Here is a 15,874-nt window from a genome sequence, read left to right as displayed (position 1 = left end):
TGAACAGATTGAAGAGACGTTGGAGAGCTAACATTATCAAGGCATAGGTGGCCTGAATTTGTAAGTCAGGAAGGAAGAGATTGAGGGTGGGAGGGCAATTTTAAAATATGGTGGGGGCTGGCGCTGTGGTGTAGCGAGTAAAGCCACCGCCTGCAGTGCCAGCATCCCATATGGGCGCCGATTCAAGTCCTGGCTGCTTCACTTCCAATCCAGCTCTCTGCTATGGCCTGGGAAAGCAGTGGAAGATAGCACAAGGACCTGCACCTGCAGGGAGACCCGGAGGAAGCTCCTGGCTCCTGGCTTCGGATGGGCGCAGCTCCAGCTGTTGCAGCCATCTGGGGAGTGAACCAACAGATGGAAGACTCTCTCTCTCTCTCTACCTCTGCCTTTCTGTAACTCCGCCTTTCAAACAAATAAATAAATCTTTTAAAAATTGAAAAAATAAATTAAAAAATAAACTACAGTGCCTATACTCTGAGGCTCTTCTCATACAGAGACGGAGTTCAGGCCCCCTCCTTGGGTCGGGCTCTGTGACTGTTTGACCTGCAGAGCAGAGTGGAAGGCAGTGTCCACCTCCTGCCTCCCTGGGCATCTGCTCTTAAACTCCAGCCACCATGCTGGGAGAAAGCCTGGGCTTCCCTGGGGAGAGGCCACAGACAGAGGAACCAGAATCGGCACCAGCTCTCCAGCCACCAAATGTACCATCTTGGAAGTGGATCTTGCAATCCCTGCTCAGCCACCCGAGCTGACACTGCATGGAGCAAGGACTAGTGGGTCCCTGCGGAGCCCTAACCGAACTGCAGGTTTGAGAGCACAAGAAATGATTATTATGGTCTTTAGTTACTGGATTTGGGGGGAGGGTGTTTTATCCCATGGCAACAGAAAATGTAGCAGATGTCTGCTGGGTTTCTCGCTTTCCCTCCTAGATGGCTAAGGGTGCCACTTATCAAGACAGAGATCACTGGGAAAGACCCCGCCTTGGGGTCATAGATCACAAGTCTTGCTTTCAGTTTGTGAGTCTGGAGCGCTGGGAGATATCTAAGTGGAGAGTGCCATGGGCTGTTGGACCTGTGGGACTCCCAGCTCAGGGGAGCGTGCAGGTTGTGAGTCAGCGTGGAGGCAGTGGGCGGAGCTGCAGCTGGGAGAGGAGCCAGCCCTGTGCCTGAAGAGCTCTGACCGCTCCACAGGGCGGAGGAGAGCCAGGCTGTAAAGGGGACAGGAAGGGTGAGGCCAGCCGTGGAGGAGTACCAGGAAAGGATGCATCACGGGAACCGGCCGAGCAGTCTCGGGAGGGAGGGGGGGAGGGAGGGGCCAGCAAGGTCGGAGCACGTGCTGGGCCAGGTGACCCAGTGACCAGCTTCGCAGTAAGCAGCGTGAATGGGTTACCAAGGAGCCCCGGGAGAGCAGAGGACAGGTGAGGCACACACCTGTGCGCGTGAACCAGTCCTGCCCTAGAGCCTTCTTCTCGCACTGGCCCCTGGACCCGTAGCATCATCACGTGGGAGCGTATTAGGAATGCAGCTCTCAGGCCTGCTACCTGGGCCCTACCAAGTCAGCCTGCCCTTGAGCAAGCTCCCGGATGACTTGCGTGCACACTCAAGTGGGAGAACACACGCACCTGTGCCTGCTGAGTTTTCATCGAACCAGAGGGTGGACAGTAACTCTCAAAGAAACTGAGCTGGGAGCCTCATGCAGGGCCCCAGAGGCGACTCTCCACGGACCCTCCTTCTCCCCAAGCTCCAGTCTCTAATTCACAACACAGCCTACATGCACATAGGCATCAGGTGGGTGGCTCCTGAAAAATCAGAGACGCCCAGAGCCTGCCCCTGAGGGCTGTGACTCAGCAGGTATCGGGGGTAGACACCAGGCATCCATTTTTCCTGCACAGGGGATTCTGATGGGCAGCCAGGGGCGACAGCCACTGCTCTCAACTTTCAGCCCCCTCCACGTGTCCATTTCGCTCTGATCATTCAGGATATCTATTTGCCCTTTGGGGCTGGGCCCTTGCTGGCCATGGTAATCCTGATGCTATCTCAGAGAGACAGTGTGCTTTGCCTCAGGCACACGAGCTCTTCCTGCCTGCGCTGGCTTCTCACCTGTGCTCAGGTACCAGCAGGTGGAGTCCAGGCCCCAGGGGAGAGCCAGGCCTTGGAGACTGGAGCGGCACAACACCCAGGGGCACAGAGCATTTGAGGGCAGGCCACCCCATCTTGTAGCTGAGTGTGCAAGGTGACATCACCCTGGCTCTGGCCTGAATATCACACTTTCAGGGTCAAGATTAACTGGGAAGAAGACCACTCTCTTCTGTGACTCTCATCAGATGTGCACGGCTGAGACAGCCTTGCAAAGTGCACCCTGCAACGGCATGGAGCAGGGTGACACTGGGCTCACACATGCTGCCCCGACAGGCCAGACCCTGGGGAACCTCCCGAACTTGTGTGACCAACAGGACTGTGGCACTTGAAAAGGGGTGTGTCGGGGCCAGCGCTGTGGTGCAGTGTGTTAAAGCCCTGGCCTGCAGTGCTGGCATCCTATATGGACACTGGTTCAAGTCCCAGCTGCTCTACTTCCCATCCAGCTCTCTGCTATGGCCTAAGAAAGCAGTAGAAGATGGCCCAAGTCCTTGAGTCTCTGCACCCATGTGGGAGACCTGGAAGAAGCTCCTGGTTCCTGGCTGTGGATCAGCTCAGCTCTGGCCGTTGTGGTCATTTGGGGAGTGAACCAGCGGATGGAAGACCTCCCTCTCTCTCTCTGGCTCTACCTCTCTGTAACTGCCTTTCAAATAAATAAAATAAATATTTAAAATGAAGAAGAAGAAGAAGAAGAAGAAGAAGAAGAAGAAGAAGAAGAAGAAGGATGTGTCGTGCCTCTAACAAGACACCAGGGAAAAATTCCAGCACATAATAATCGGACCCCGAGAAGTCAGCGACTTGGGAACTTGGCTCCCATCAAAAACCCGTTACAAATCAGGCATCTCTGGGCGTCCTGAAACATCTACACGCGGAGAGAAAAGCCCTTTCTCATCTGGTGCAACATTTTGTGATGATGGATTCTGTTATTTCTCTGTGGCTCTGGGACGAGCGGTATAAGTGTGTACGTGTGTGTGTGTGTGTGCGAGAGAGAGAGAGAGAGAGAGAGAGAGAGAGAGAGAGATTGAGATGAGTCTTTAAAGGCCCCAGGGGCTCCAGGCAGTGCTACCTAGTGGTCTCTGGAGCTCGCTAGCGGTTCCCCTCTGCGGCTGCAGCTTCCATCACGTTCCATCTTTCCCTGGGCTCTGATCACTGGAAAACTTCCCAGAGTGAAAGAGCCTTGATTTTTGTGCAAAATTGGAGCCTTTTCTCTAAGCCCTTGGAAGCGTCTTGGCACGTGGTGGCTTTGGTGGAGGAGGGGATAACGCTGGACTCCTCCCCAGGGACCTCACCTCCCTTTTCCTGGCACGCGTCTGCTAGATCAGAGCTCGCGGCCGCTCGGCCGCCAGAGTCTGGTTAGAGCCGCACCACTCACACTCTCCCCCGCTAACAGTAACGGCAGCGGTAGGCGCTGGCGTTTACGGAGTGCTTCGTGCGTGCCCGGCGCTGCTCTAAGATCTTGGCATGTGCAGACTCAGCCGGCGTCCTTGACAACCCTACGGAAAGGACAGCGTGCATTTTGCACACTGTAAGTTGCCCTCTCCATTTCCCAGACTAGGAAGCTGAGGTTTTGCAAGATGAAGTGATTTTCCCACACGGCAGTCAGCCGAGGGTGGACCAGGGCTGGGGACAGCCTCCTGGAGCACCTGTGACAGCAGCGAAGCATCAAGGCAGGAGGAGGGCGGCAGCGTCTCCCGGGCAGGCAGGTGCATAGGCGGTGTGTCATTGGCTCTGCTTCAAAATGTCAGCACGTGGCCATCCGACTGTTCTTCAGTTCCCTAGCATACTGACTTACGACACCTCCCTACGACCTTCTGTGATGGCTTCTGCCTCCCCAAAGTCTGAGCAGTCCTGGGCACAGTCTCCCCAGCCTGGTGTTTCTCCGCCTGTTCATCAGGAAAGTGTGTCATTCGGCACGACCAGATGCAGACAGGAAGAAGGGAAAGGCCAGCGGGTCCTGTAGAAGCCAATTCAACTTCCACCTCCTCCGGGAAGCTTCCCAGGAACTCCCATCTGGACTTCCTTTGTCTACAAAGACGTAGGTTTGTGTCCCGAGGTTCCAATGAGGCAGGATGGGAGGCAGTATCGTGGGTTTGATTTGTGACAGCCTTCCTTGCTCATCTGTGGGTAGCAATGGCTATTTCACCACCAAATGTTTCCCAGGTACAAGCTCTGATTTCCGGGCCTCTCCGATCCCTTCCCCCACAAGTATGCAGACAAGAAGGTGCTGGGAGCCTGACTCTGGCCTGGGCAGGCCGGGCAGGACAGGAAGGCAGCAGGAGCAGCAGGCACACTTTATCGCTGGCCTGAAAACATGCCCAGGAACTGGTTCTGCTGGCCAGGGTCACCCAGGGGTCAGGCCTCCTTACCAGAAGGGCCGGAACGGCCCTCTCCAGGCAATTCAGAGTTAAGGCCACTTTTCCGCCAGAGCTGGGTCAGCTTTTTGTGGCAGGGTTTGTTTCCTACGGCAAAATTGCCGCTTTTATGCATGACTGGGCTCCAGCCAGAGTCCGGATGCAAGGAAGTGAATCGGCAGCGGCCGTGGAGGGAAAGTTGCTAGCCCAGCCCGGGGAGGAAGCTCACCGCGCTGCTCTGCTCCGCCGTCCTCCTCGGGGCTTGAAGTCTCCTCCCGGTCTGGGCTCACTCAGGACTGCGGCCACTCCAGGGTTCCCCTCTGCTGCGGCGCCCTCTCAAACTATACGCTCAGCAGCAAGCTGCTCGGATGCAGGCCAATGAGGGGGAAACTCTGACCTCCGCCGCGCGGACCTACTGCCAGCAAGTGAGCTGCCTGAGCTCACTGACCATTCCCCGCTCTGTCTCCAACCCACCCCCAACTGCCCCCCGCTCCAGGACCCTAAGGCCAGATTTGTGAGTACTTTTTTTTCCATCTTTTTGGAAAGCAGGGGAGGGAGGGAGGGAGGGAGGGAGGGAGGGAGGGAGAAAGAGAGAGAGAGAGAGAGAGAGAGAGAGAGAGAGAAATAGAGATCTTCCATCTATTAGCTCACGCCGCCTCCCCAAAGCCCACATTACCTGGGGCCAAGCCAAGCCAAGCCAAGCCAAAGCCAGAAGCTAAGAACTCAACCCTGGTCTCCCACATGGGTAGCAGAGACCCAATTACTTGAGCCATCCCCTGCTGCCTCCCAGCGTGGGCATTAGCAGGAAGCTGGAATCAGATGTGGCGGCGAGACGCTGACCCAGCAGGCACTCCGACATGGAATATGGGTGTACCAAGTAGTGTTTTACCTGCCACCCAAATACCTGCCCCAAAGCTGGATTCTGAGACACAGGGCAGGAGAGGGAGAGCCTAGGGCCCGGGAGAACTTCGCTGGGCCATCGGCCAGGCACGCCTGGGCTTCCCTGGCTGAACTACAAGGTGAGCTCCAGACCAGAGTCCCCTGTGGGGCTCCTGAGTTGCCTGGTTTAGCTCTTCACGTCCTCATCATGGCTGGACCCCGGAAGCCCACGACAGTTTCTGGGTGGTGAGCTGTTGGCCGAAACACCCGGAACTAAAAGCACTCCTAGGTTTTCCTAAACCGCACCCCCACACACACACACACACCCCGCAGCTTCCTTCTCTTCCTTCTGCTCTCTTCCTGTGTCCAGGAACCCTGAGCCAAGACTTCATCCTGCCGCAGGGGCTCGTGGGTCCCCACACCGCTGCCTCGCTGTTTGGAGCCTGACTTGGATTCGTCCGGTCGTCTAAGTTCTCTCGGAAGGGTTTCCCCTGGTCCAGAGCTTCAGAACTGCTGAGGTGCCCTGGTCTTTGGAGAAGGCCTTTCTGGTGTTGTTTTTGGAAGGGTTTGAGTCTTCTCGCTTTGTGAAGACACTGGCTAAGTTGCCGTCTTTCTCCGCCTCAGTTTCCCCGTGTGTGATGCAGTTATGAATGCTGTCCCCATGTCTTTCTCTGGTGTTAAGGCAGTGGTTAAAACCCTAGACAGTGAAGGTATCTAGAGCCACATCCTGGATTTCCCGGGACTATCTTGATTTCAGACACTTGGTGCCCATCTTGGCCTTTACCCTTCATAATCCTGAGAGTATTTCAAATTCTTTATTCCAGCCATGAGCTGAGGTTTTATGGACTGATATGCAAATAAAAGCCACTCTGGTTCTGGGCACTGGCCTGGAAGGTGCGATTCTGCCCAGCAGGAGCACAACCGTGTCCCGGCGGGCCCTCCTGGGGACACTCCGGGAGCCTCTCCCCCTGCCCCGGACCCCGTGTTTCGCCCCACCCAGGGCCCTGGACAGAGCAGGGGGCCACTCACCTGCACAGAGCACCCACGGCACAGGCCACATCTTCCCCCACCACGGTCTCGCTCCCTGTGTGTCCCCCACGCAGCCGGGCACTAGCAGGCGCCACACTGGTCTGGGCTGACAGGTCACAGCTACAACTGCCCCTGGCCAGACCCAGCCTGAGCTCCCTGCAGTTCTCTTCCTGCCTTCCTCTGTCCACAGGCCCCACCCCTTGGGCAGACTGGCAGGTGAACTCACCTGTGGCGCTGGGCTGATGCCCCACCTCCTCCAGCAAGGATCCCAAGAGGAGTCTTTGCCAGCTTCCCCGAGAGCCTGTCGCCTCCTCTGTCTTCTCCCTGTTGAGTAGGTGGACAAAGTCCTGGGCTTAGCCCTAAGGTGTGGGCCTCTCTCGTAACTGACAGGAATTGGTGCTTTGTAATAAAAAGGGAAACTATCTGAGAGGCAAGGTTGCAAGGCAGTAAAAGGAGGGTGGAGCCCGCATTTGCAGAAGCACTTCGCACTGTGATCTGTTCCTTTGCTTCACTCCTCTCCCCAGTGCCCTGCCCACAGCACACTGGAGACACGGTCCTGGAGAGCACGGGAAGACCCATCCTCAGAGTTCATAACCGTGGGAAAGTGGTCAGCACACGAGGAAACGAAGCTCGTCTTGGAGGCCATGACTGCGTCGTCTCATACTTCTTGGATTGTTCCTATTTCAAACCCAAAACAGGTAAAGCTGCTGTCTGCAGCACCAGCGTCCCATATGGGTACCAGTTCGAGTCCTAGTTGCTCCACTTCTGATCCAGCTCCCTGCTAATGCACCTGGGAAAGCAGTAGAAGATGGCCCAAGTGTTTGGGCCCCTGCACCCACGTGAGAGACCTGGAAGAAGCTTTGGCTCCTGGCTTTGGCCTGGCCCAGCCCCAGTTGTTGAATATATTTGGGGAGTGAACCAGCAGATAGATGATCTTTTGGGAACACCACAAGTCTCCGAGAGCAGCCCTGGTATCAGTTCTTCCATTTATATTCTGTAGTTTGGTGGAATGTACACAAGTGATAGTGTGCATATATGCTGCTCTACAATGAGGTTTGGTTCATTTTTATTTTTAATTTAGCAAAATGCCACAGAGTTTTCTGTATCAATATATATAGTACTATCACCTTCTGTTTTTCTGAGTCCAAGTAAGTTATTTGCTCATATTTCTTCTTTTTTTTTTTTTTTTTTTTTTGACAGGCAGAGTGGACAGTGAGAGAGAGAGAGACAGAGAGAAAGGTCTTCCTTTGCCGTTGGTTCACCCTCCAATGGCCGCCGCGGCCGGCGCGCTGCGGCCGGCGCACCGCGCTGATCCGATGGCAGGAGCCAGGAGCCAGGTGCTTTTCCTGGTCTCCCATGGGGTGCAGGGCCCAAGCACCTGGGACATCCTCCACTGCACTCCCTGGCCACAGCAGAGGGCTGGCCTGGAAGAGGGGCAACCGGGACAGAATCCGGCGCCCCAACCGGGACTAGAACCCGGTGTGCCGGCGCCGCTAGGCGGAGGATTAGCCTATTGAGCCGCGGCGCCGGCCTCATATTTCTTCTAAGTTGTTAACCTGCTTCTGGATGTGACAAGTATTGCAATCACTTTTCCCCAACATTTGTGTGTGTGTGTGTTTGTGTGTGTGTGTTGTGTGTTCATAATTTTCTCAATCAATTATTTTATCAATCCCCTATGGCTACCAGGTATAGTTGGCATACAAAGGTCATTCTATTCTATTTTATTACATGTTACTCAGTCACCTTTCTTAAAATCTCCAATTATGTGTAATAATTTCTCAACACTTTTAAAAACCATTGTCAAGTTGATCTTCCTAACAAACAGCCCTGATGTATTTTCAGGTCCTATCACCAATTCTGTAGAATCTGAGAATTGAAATCAAACTCCTTACATTGGCCTTTAAGATGTTCTAGCCCTTGTTTTCCAAACAGACTGCCTTGCATACCTCTTTTCTAGAATGTGTGGTTTAGGCCCTGACCAGAACTCATCCTTTCCGCCCTAGAACTTTGTCCATGCAGTCTCCTCTGTAAGTCCTTTCCCTTCTCTATCAGTTGTTATAATCTGACTTTTTTTAAAAAAAGATTCATTTATTTACTTGAAAATCAGAGTTACACAGAGAGAGAAGGAGAGGCAGAGAGCAAGAGGTCTTCCATCCGCTGGTTCACTCCCCAGTTGACTGCAACAGCTGGAGCTGCGCCAATCTGAAGCCAGGAGCCAGGAGCTTCTTCCGGGTCTCCCATGCCAATTCAGGGGCCCAAGGACTTGGGCCGTCTTCTACTGCTTTCCCAGGCCATAGTAGAGAGCTGAATGGCAAGTGGCTTTACCTGTTACACCACAGCGCCGGCCCCCTGACTTGTTCTTAAAAGCCAGCTTACTTGAAAGTTCATGGGAAAATGGAAGTAAAACATACATTTACTTTGTTGGAAAAATATTTGAAATCCATGCATAATTTCTTCATAATATGTATTTTCCATGCAGAGGAGCCAGCACTGTGGCACAGTGACTTAAGCCACCACTTGTAACACCTGCATGCCTTGTTAGAGCACCAGTTCAAGTCCTGGCTGCTCCACTTCCAATCCAGCTTCCTGCTAATGTGCCTGTGAAGACAGCAGATGATAGCCCAAGTACTTGGGGCCCTGCATCCTGTGTGGGTGACCAGGATGGAGTTCCTGGCTCCTGACTTTGGTCTGCCCCTGAAATGGCTATTGTGGCCATTTGGGAAGTTAACCAGTAGATGGAAGATCTCTCTGGCTCGCTCTCTCTCTCTCTCTCTCTCTCCCCCCCCCCTCTTCCTCTCCCTTCCGTCCTCCATCTCTGTCTCTGTCTTTCCCTCTTCCCTGTTGCTCTGCCTTTCCAATAAATTCATTTTTGAAATCTTTGAAAACAAAACAAAACAAAAAAGACCCCTCATATATCCCTCTTCTTGCCTTTTATGATTTGTGCGACCACAAGGGCTCGCTCTCTCTTTTGAACTTGTACAGCACTTGCCTCTCTTTTAGGACCCTAACTCTGTTCTCTCTTGTGCTTGAGTTATTTTTGGTTTGTGTCTCATTCCTCTTAATAAACTGTGATCTCATTCATTCATTTGGCCAATTTCTAATGATACTATGTGCTGGGCATTGTTCCACCTAACTAGGAAGAAAGGCAATTGTAAGCTATGTGTGTTACTAACCTTGGTCAAAGTACAGTGCCTGAGGCATTATGGAGAATCAGTCAGTATTGGTATCAGTAAGTGTGCAGACAGATGGGTGAATGAATGAACAGATAAAGGGGTGATTATAGAATGTGTAGGATGACTGGGGTGAACTGTTGGGTTATTTGGCTCTGTTTTGACCATAATGATACAATAGAGCTCATTTGAAGCTTATGAAGCTTGGAGACTTTCTCCATCACCCGGGTTGCCACTTAACCATCACCACAGGGTATGAATGTGGGCGTGGAGTGTGGCAAAGGAGCACAGCTGCTCAGTTCCCTGTCCAGAGACATCTCTGCTAAAAGAAATGTCATTCTGGTCACCAGCAAAAGCTACCCCTCAGTCACATTGTGGCACTCTCTCTGGTGACATGGGCTGAGGTCAGTTGTTTCATTTCTCCAGATCCTTGGATTTAGTCAGTCTTCTGGAAGGGCTGGACCGGGCAGCCACAGGTGGGAGGGGCTGGAGGGAACTCAGAGAAAACCCTAGCTTTGTCCTCTGCCTACACAAACACCCAGGCTGAATGTCAGCGTGGGGAGAACCAGCCAGGAGGCAAAGAGTTAAGTGAAGCGGCTCTCTCTGGGTCTTGAGCTTGCATTCCTTCCTCCCAGAGATCTGCCAGCCTGTGGGGCCAGAGGCTAAATTTAGAGGGTGGCTAAGGTTTCTTGTTAACAGCTGTCCTGCCCCTCAGAGGAGCAGCCTTGGGGAGAGGTTGGTCTCTCCAACGGTCACTTCCTCTGGGCCGCTCAGCCCCTGGCGTGGACGGACAGACGGCAGGCAGTGGTGAGTGTGCTTCTCCCCTCGTTTCTGCCCTGGGGAGCTGGGACCCCCAAGCTAAGGGCCAGCAGTTCGGCCCTGAGTGTCAGGGCCCAGACATGAGATCTGGGACTCACTGCTGGGAGACTTCAAGTCCCTTACCAGGCTGTGGGATGGCCCCTGAGCCCAAGGCCCTGAATCCGGGGGCCTTGGTTAGATTCTCTGCTGGGCCAGCTGTACCAGCCATGGTAGAGGCAAAAGGGGTGTGTGTGTGTGTGTGCGACATACAACCTATGAGTGCAACAGCTTCTTGGTAGGATCTGTGGAGTGAGCCAAGGTGTCCCTTCTTAAATAATGTGACTCCAAGGCGGGCTGTTAACACAGCCACAGCCTGCTTCTTGTCATCCTGGCTATAGGAGCTAGGCGGGGTCTCTTCCCCTTGGGCCTTTTACCCACCAGCGTATCAGCATGTGGTGACCTTCACCGAGATGACATCACCAACACCCCCACCACGCGCATACACACCACACACACAATCTCCAGAAACCGATCTCTCCTAATGGCCTTTCTTCTGCCACCCTCACAGAGGCTGACAGGCTGTCATGGCGACCCAGGGGGACCCAGAGGACGAGCAGGTAGTCCCAAGCGAGGAGGATGAAGCGGACGTGAGGACGGTGCAGGCCCGGTACCTTCGGAGCCCCTCCCCCAGCCAGTAAGTGTGCGGTGCTGAGCCCCTACCCCCACCACGGCGGCCATGGCCCAGGCGGGGCTAGAGAGTGTGAGGCGGGGTGGGCCCAGGCTTCCCCGGCCACCCCCTAAGCCCACTCAGGCCACAAACACTGCTGAGCCCACACGTGCGTCAGGTGTTCCGGGGAAGGCAAGCGCACAGACTGATTGCAAGCACTAGATATTGGCGTGTCTAGGGTCCAGGGCGTGGCGAGCCAGCCGAGGGAACAGCTCCTCTTGGAATGGGCAGAGGACGGTTGTCAGAGGAGACAGAGCTGCACCGGAACCTCTGGGAGCTTGCAGTCTACCTGCGGGGCGGTGCTTGCGTCAGGAGGACGGAGACCGAATAGGGGGATAGTGGCCGTAGGCTCTAAGAGGGTGTCGAGGGGCGGGGCGCGCAATGCATCTTCCTGCAAGGCCTTCTTGGTTTCCTGGCAACTGATTGAACACTTTCGTTGACATGGAAACCACGGAGGATACATTATGATGAAGAAGGACAAACCTGCACGAATTTTAACGGAAAATCGCGAGTTGTTAAAGATATGTCATGCTTAACTGCCCACTAAAACCACGGGGCGTGTGCCTGTCCATTTTCTTCGGCCAGCAACGATAGCAGAGCCCTGACTTCTGATAGCTCTGTCGCCAAGTTTATATGAAGGCTCACTTAAATAACGGAGCCCGCGTCTCCTTGTCTGTGGTAAGGGAAGGGAAGGCGCAGCTAAACTTGCTGAAGGCGATTGTACCTCTCCGTGCCTGTGATTGGATTGACTGCCTTTTCCTTGTGCTCCTGGGGTCTTGCTGGCTCCTGAATCAGAGTTCAAAACACCTCTCCACTGCAGTAAGACAAGAGCAAGACAGCTGGGTCTCCACGCGCAGGCCAGAGCACTTTGCCCAAGTGGAACTCGGGAGATTTCTCCTTTAAAATCCCTCAGTGTGTTCCCACTTAGCAGCACAGTCAGGACTGAGAGATTTATAATACACCCTGCCCTTGCTGTGCACCCCTGGGTGAAGCGGAGTAGCTTAGCCTGTGGTCAGCACAGGTGACAGCTTCGAGAAGGACTTAGGTGGGTCTTTCTTGCTTGCTCAGTAAGTCCCACCGGCACCTGAGTGGCGATTCGGAAGTTGAGGCTCCTTCTGTCGTCTGTAGCCACCTTTTCTAAGCGTGGCTTTTAATGGCACTGGGCTTGTCAGCATCCAGACAAAGCAAGGAAGAGCGTGAAGAGCTTCTAGGAAGTTTTTATGGACCAAATCTGCAAATGGCCACGTCATCGCCCCTCATATCCCATTGGCTAGAACTTAGTGAGGCCACGCTTTCTTGCAAGAGCGGATAGGAAGTGGGGGCCATGGGCCCAGGAGAAAGAACAGTGAGTCCATCAACAGACAGCAGTCCCAGCCACTCAACCTGTGTTGCCTTAGCTCCCACTCATAGGACACACTTGCTGCCTCCCAAGGGAGACAACTTCAAATCCCATTTACCAACTGCTGCATATATGGTTCCAAAGTCTAGGTTCTCCGGTGGGTACGCACGTTCTCCCTTGGGTCGGAAGGCAGCACTTGGTGGTCCGGCCAGGAACACTGCAGGAAAAGGTCCTGTGTTATAAAAAGAGGGCTGGGAGATTCAGCAGTCATATAATGAATGAGCTTGTCTGCCCCAGATCTGAGGGACCCCCTGGAGATAACCTTGACTCCCCAATCCCGGAGGAACTACTTTACCTGCCATTCTCTTGGCCTCTGGCTCCAGCCTCGGGGTCTTCTTTCATGTCCATTATGCTCCATGGCTGCTGCTTAGGTGAGGCTGCACAGGATCTCTTCAGTGATGGCAGTGGAATTTCTTTCCACAGACTCTTGCGCATGGAAGTTTGGGGGCCCAGGGGCTGTTTTGAGGCTTATTCTGCCCCCAAAGCTCATTATTTGTAATTTTTAAAGTCTTAATTTTTTATTTATTTGAAAGGCAGAGTTAGAGAGAAAGAGAGACAGAGACAGAGAGAGAGAGAGAGATCTTCTATCCACTGGCTCAGCCCCCAAATGCCCACAACAGCTGGGGCTGGGCTGGACTGAAGCCAGGAGCCAGGAGCTTCTTCCAGGTTTCCCACGTGGGTGCAAGGGTCCAAGCACTTGGGCCATCTTCTACTGCTTTCCCAGGCACATCAGCAGGGAGCTAGATTGGAAATGGAGCAGCTGGGTCTCAAACTGTAGCCCATATGAGATGCTGGCACTGCAGGTGGAAACTTAACCTGTTATACCATAATGCTGCCCACCCCTTTTAAAAAAAAAAAAAAGATGTATTTTTTATCTGAGAAGCTTTTTAGAGCACACTGTTTCCTTGAAAGTATGATCCCTTCAAAAACACAATAGGTTTCTGATTATGCAGGTCAGATAATTCCATGTATTAATCAACACGCTTGGAGTCTTTCCTAGGCATAACAATCAACCTTGATTTATTTCTTCACTCCCTTGTCTAAGTTTAATAACAGTTATCTCGAAAGCTTGACTGAAGCTGTAACTTTGGGTGAGAAGTCCAATAATATCAGCAAGAGGCTGGATCAGAAGTGGGGCAGGTGTGCCGTGAACTGCACTCTGATACGGAATGCCAGCGTTACAAATGGCAGCATAGACCACGGCACCACAATACCAGCCCCTCTGGTGTAATTCTTAGAAGGTTTCGCAACAGAATGTTTAACAAATTAACGAGAGGAAGATGCAATCATAAAATATAATCCATCCAAAAAGGGGAAAGAAAGAAAAGGCAAACGTCTGAGAAGAAAACAATAAATGACACATTTAAATATAAATAAGTAGTTGCATTAAACGTAAATAGACAAAATATTCCAGTTAAAGACAAAACGGTCAGATTTAATTGTTTTCAAAGCCTGCATACTGTTTACGAGAGACACGCCTTAAAAATAAGGATAAACAGGCCGGCGCCGAGGCTCACTAGGCTAATCCTCCGCCTAGCGGCGCTGGCACACCGGGTTCTAGTCCCGGTTGGGGCGCCGGATTCTGTCCCGGTTGCCCCTCTTCCAGGCCAGCCCTCTGCTGTGGCCCGGGAGTGCAGTGGAGGATGGCCCAGGTGCTTGGGCCCTGCACCCCATGGGAGACCAGGAAAAGCACCTGGCTCCTGGCTCCTGCCTTCGGATCAGCACGGTGTGCCGGCCGCAGCGCGCTGGCTGCGGCGGCCATTGGAGGGTGAACCAACGGCAAAAAGGAAGACCTTTCTCTCTGTCTCTCTCTCTCACTGTCCACTCTGCCTGTCAAAAAATAAAAATAAAAAAAAATAAAAAAAAAAGGATAAACAAAGGTTAACAGAGAATAGAAAACTTGTGCTGCCCTGTTCCAGTGACCGTGGCTCATAACTTCAGCATTTCATGGCATGACACCACTGTTTGATTGTGTAGGGATATGTGGTCTTTGCTCCAAGGCAACTGGACAGCCTCGAAGGTTGGGACTGACTTTAAGGCTGAGGTTTCTTTTTCTTTTTTTCTTTTAGATTATTTATTTGAAGGTTAGAATTACAGAGAGAGAAAAAGGAGAGACAGAGTGAGATCTTCCATCCACTGGTTCACTTTCCGAATAGCTGCAACTGCCAGGGCTGGGTCAGGCTAAAGCCAGGAGCCAGGAGCTTTATCCGGGTCTCCCATGTGGATGCAGGGGCCCAAGGACTTGGCACCTCTTCCACTGGTTTCCCAGACACATTAGCAAGGAGCTGGACTGGAAGTGGAACAGCTGAGACTCGAACCCGCACCCATATGGGAGGAGGGCTTAACCGGCTGTACCACAGCTCCAGCCCCAGCTGAGGGTTTCTCAATAGCTGGTGGCCTGTGTCCCAGAGGCATCTGCACATTGTTGGCAATTCCTGCCGTACTCACCTGAGTTGTTGCCTAGACTTCAGGCTATACCAGTATCAGACACAGTCGATGTTAAGGTAAGCATCGCTAGATACAAGAGGAACATTCATGATGATCAAAGGTTCAGTCCACCAGGAAGACATAGTTTTAAATTTCTGTGATGTAATAGCATAGCATCAAAACACATAAAGGAAAAAATGGACAGAGTGGAAGAAAGAATTAAAATCCATAATCTTAGTCAAATATATATATATATGTATACATATGTATTAGTTTTATTTATTTGAAAGGCAGAGTTAGCAAGAGAGAGAGAGAGAGAGAATCTTCTGTCCACTGGGTCTCTCCCCAAATGGCCACAGGGCCAGGGGTGGCCCAGGCTGAGGCCAAGAGCAAAGAGCTTTATCCAGGTCTCTTATGTGGGCAGAGGGGCCCACGAACTTGAACCAGCTTCTGCTGATTTCCCAAGCACATTAACAGGGAGTTGGATTAGAAGTGGAACAGCTGGGATGCAAACCAATGCCCATGTGGGATGTCAGCCTTGTAGGCAATGGCTTAACTTACTATGCCACAATGCTGGCCCCCAAATGTATTTTTAAAAAACTTATCTCAGCAATTGATAGAAAGAAACAAAAAATGATTAAGAATATGGGAAGTTTGAACAAAGCAAAGAGCAATATTAGCCTGATTGGCATATATATGTACCACCACCTGCAGGATACACAGTCCAGTCTGATGGTGTGCGCATGGAACATTTGTCAACACAGGTCATATATTGAGTCATTCATATAGGAACAAAGCTATTTATTTGTTTTTCCTATTTTATTTATCTATTTTTTTTTTTTTTGACAGGCAGAGTGGACAGTGAGAGAGAGAGACAGAGAGAAAGGTCTTCCTTTGCCATTGGTTCACCCTCCAATGGCCGCCGCGGCTGGTGCGTGGCGGCCGGCACACCGCGCTGATCC

The 15,874-nt window shown here is 52.4% G+C and overlaps 2 protein-coding genes across 5 annotated transcripts in view; one reads left to right on the top strand and one right to left on the bottom strand.

The window, feature by feature from the left end:
• Positions 1–6,578, bottom strand: part of GPA33 (glycoprotein A33) — a 33,640-nt gene extending 27,062 nt beyond the window's left edge. Inside the window, exon 1 of the mRNA XM_008264138.4 lies at positions 6,392–6,578. Within this exon, the coding sequence (XP_008262360.1) occupies positions 6,392–6,422 (31 nt within the window). The 5' untranslated portion in view covers positions 6,423–6,578. The remainder of the gene's footprint in view (positions 1–6,391) is intronic.
• The window catches only part of STYXL2 (serine/threonine/tyrosine interacting like 2), a 36,539-nt gene continuing 25,183 nt past the window's right edge, over positions 4,519–15,874 (top strand). Inside the window, exons 1-4 of one of the 4 annotated variants that reach the window (XM_051858410.2) lie at positions 4,519–4,997; positions 5,733–5,880; positions 6,916–7,089; positions 10,928–11,053. In XM_051858410.2, coding sequence (XP_051714370.1) covers positions 10,944–11,053 — 110 coding nt within the window. In that variant the 5' untranslated portion in view covers positions 4,519–4,997; positions 5,733–5,880; positions 6,916–7,089; positions 10,928–10,943. Of the gene's footprint in view, positions 4,998–5,732; positions 5,881–6,540; positions 6,723–6,915; positions 7,090–10,048; positions 10,369–10,927; positions 11,054–15,874 lie in introns of those variants that run through there. The other 3 variants (XM_051858409.2, XM_070077379.1, XM_051858408.2) reach the window with 3 other exon arrangements.

Source organism: Oryctolagus cuniculus, chromosome 7, assembly GCF_964237555.1.
Source record: "Oryctolagus cuniculus chromosome 7, mOryCun1.1, whole genome shotgun sequence".
Taxonomy (NCBI): Eukaryota; Metazoa; Chordata; class Mammalia; order Lagomorpha; family Leporidae; genus Oryctolagus; species Oryctolagus cuniculus.
The sequence above is the reverse complement of the archived record's forward strand: the minus strand, read 5'-3'. Positions and strand labels throughout refer to the sequence as shown.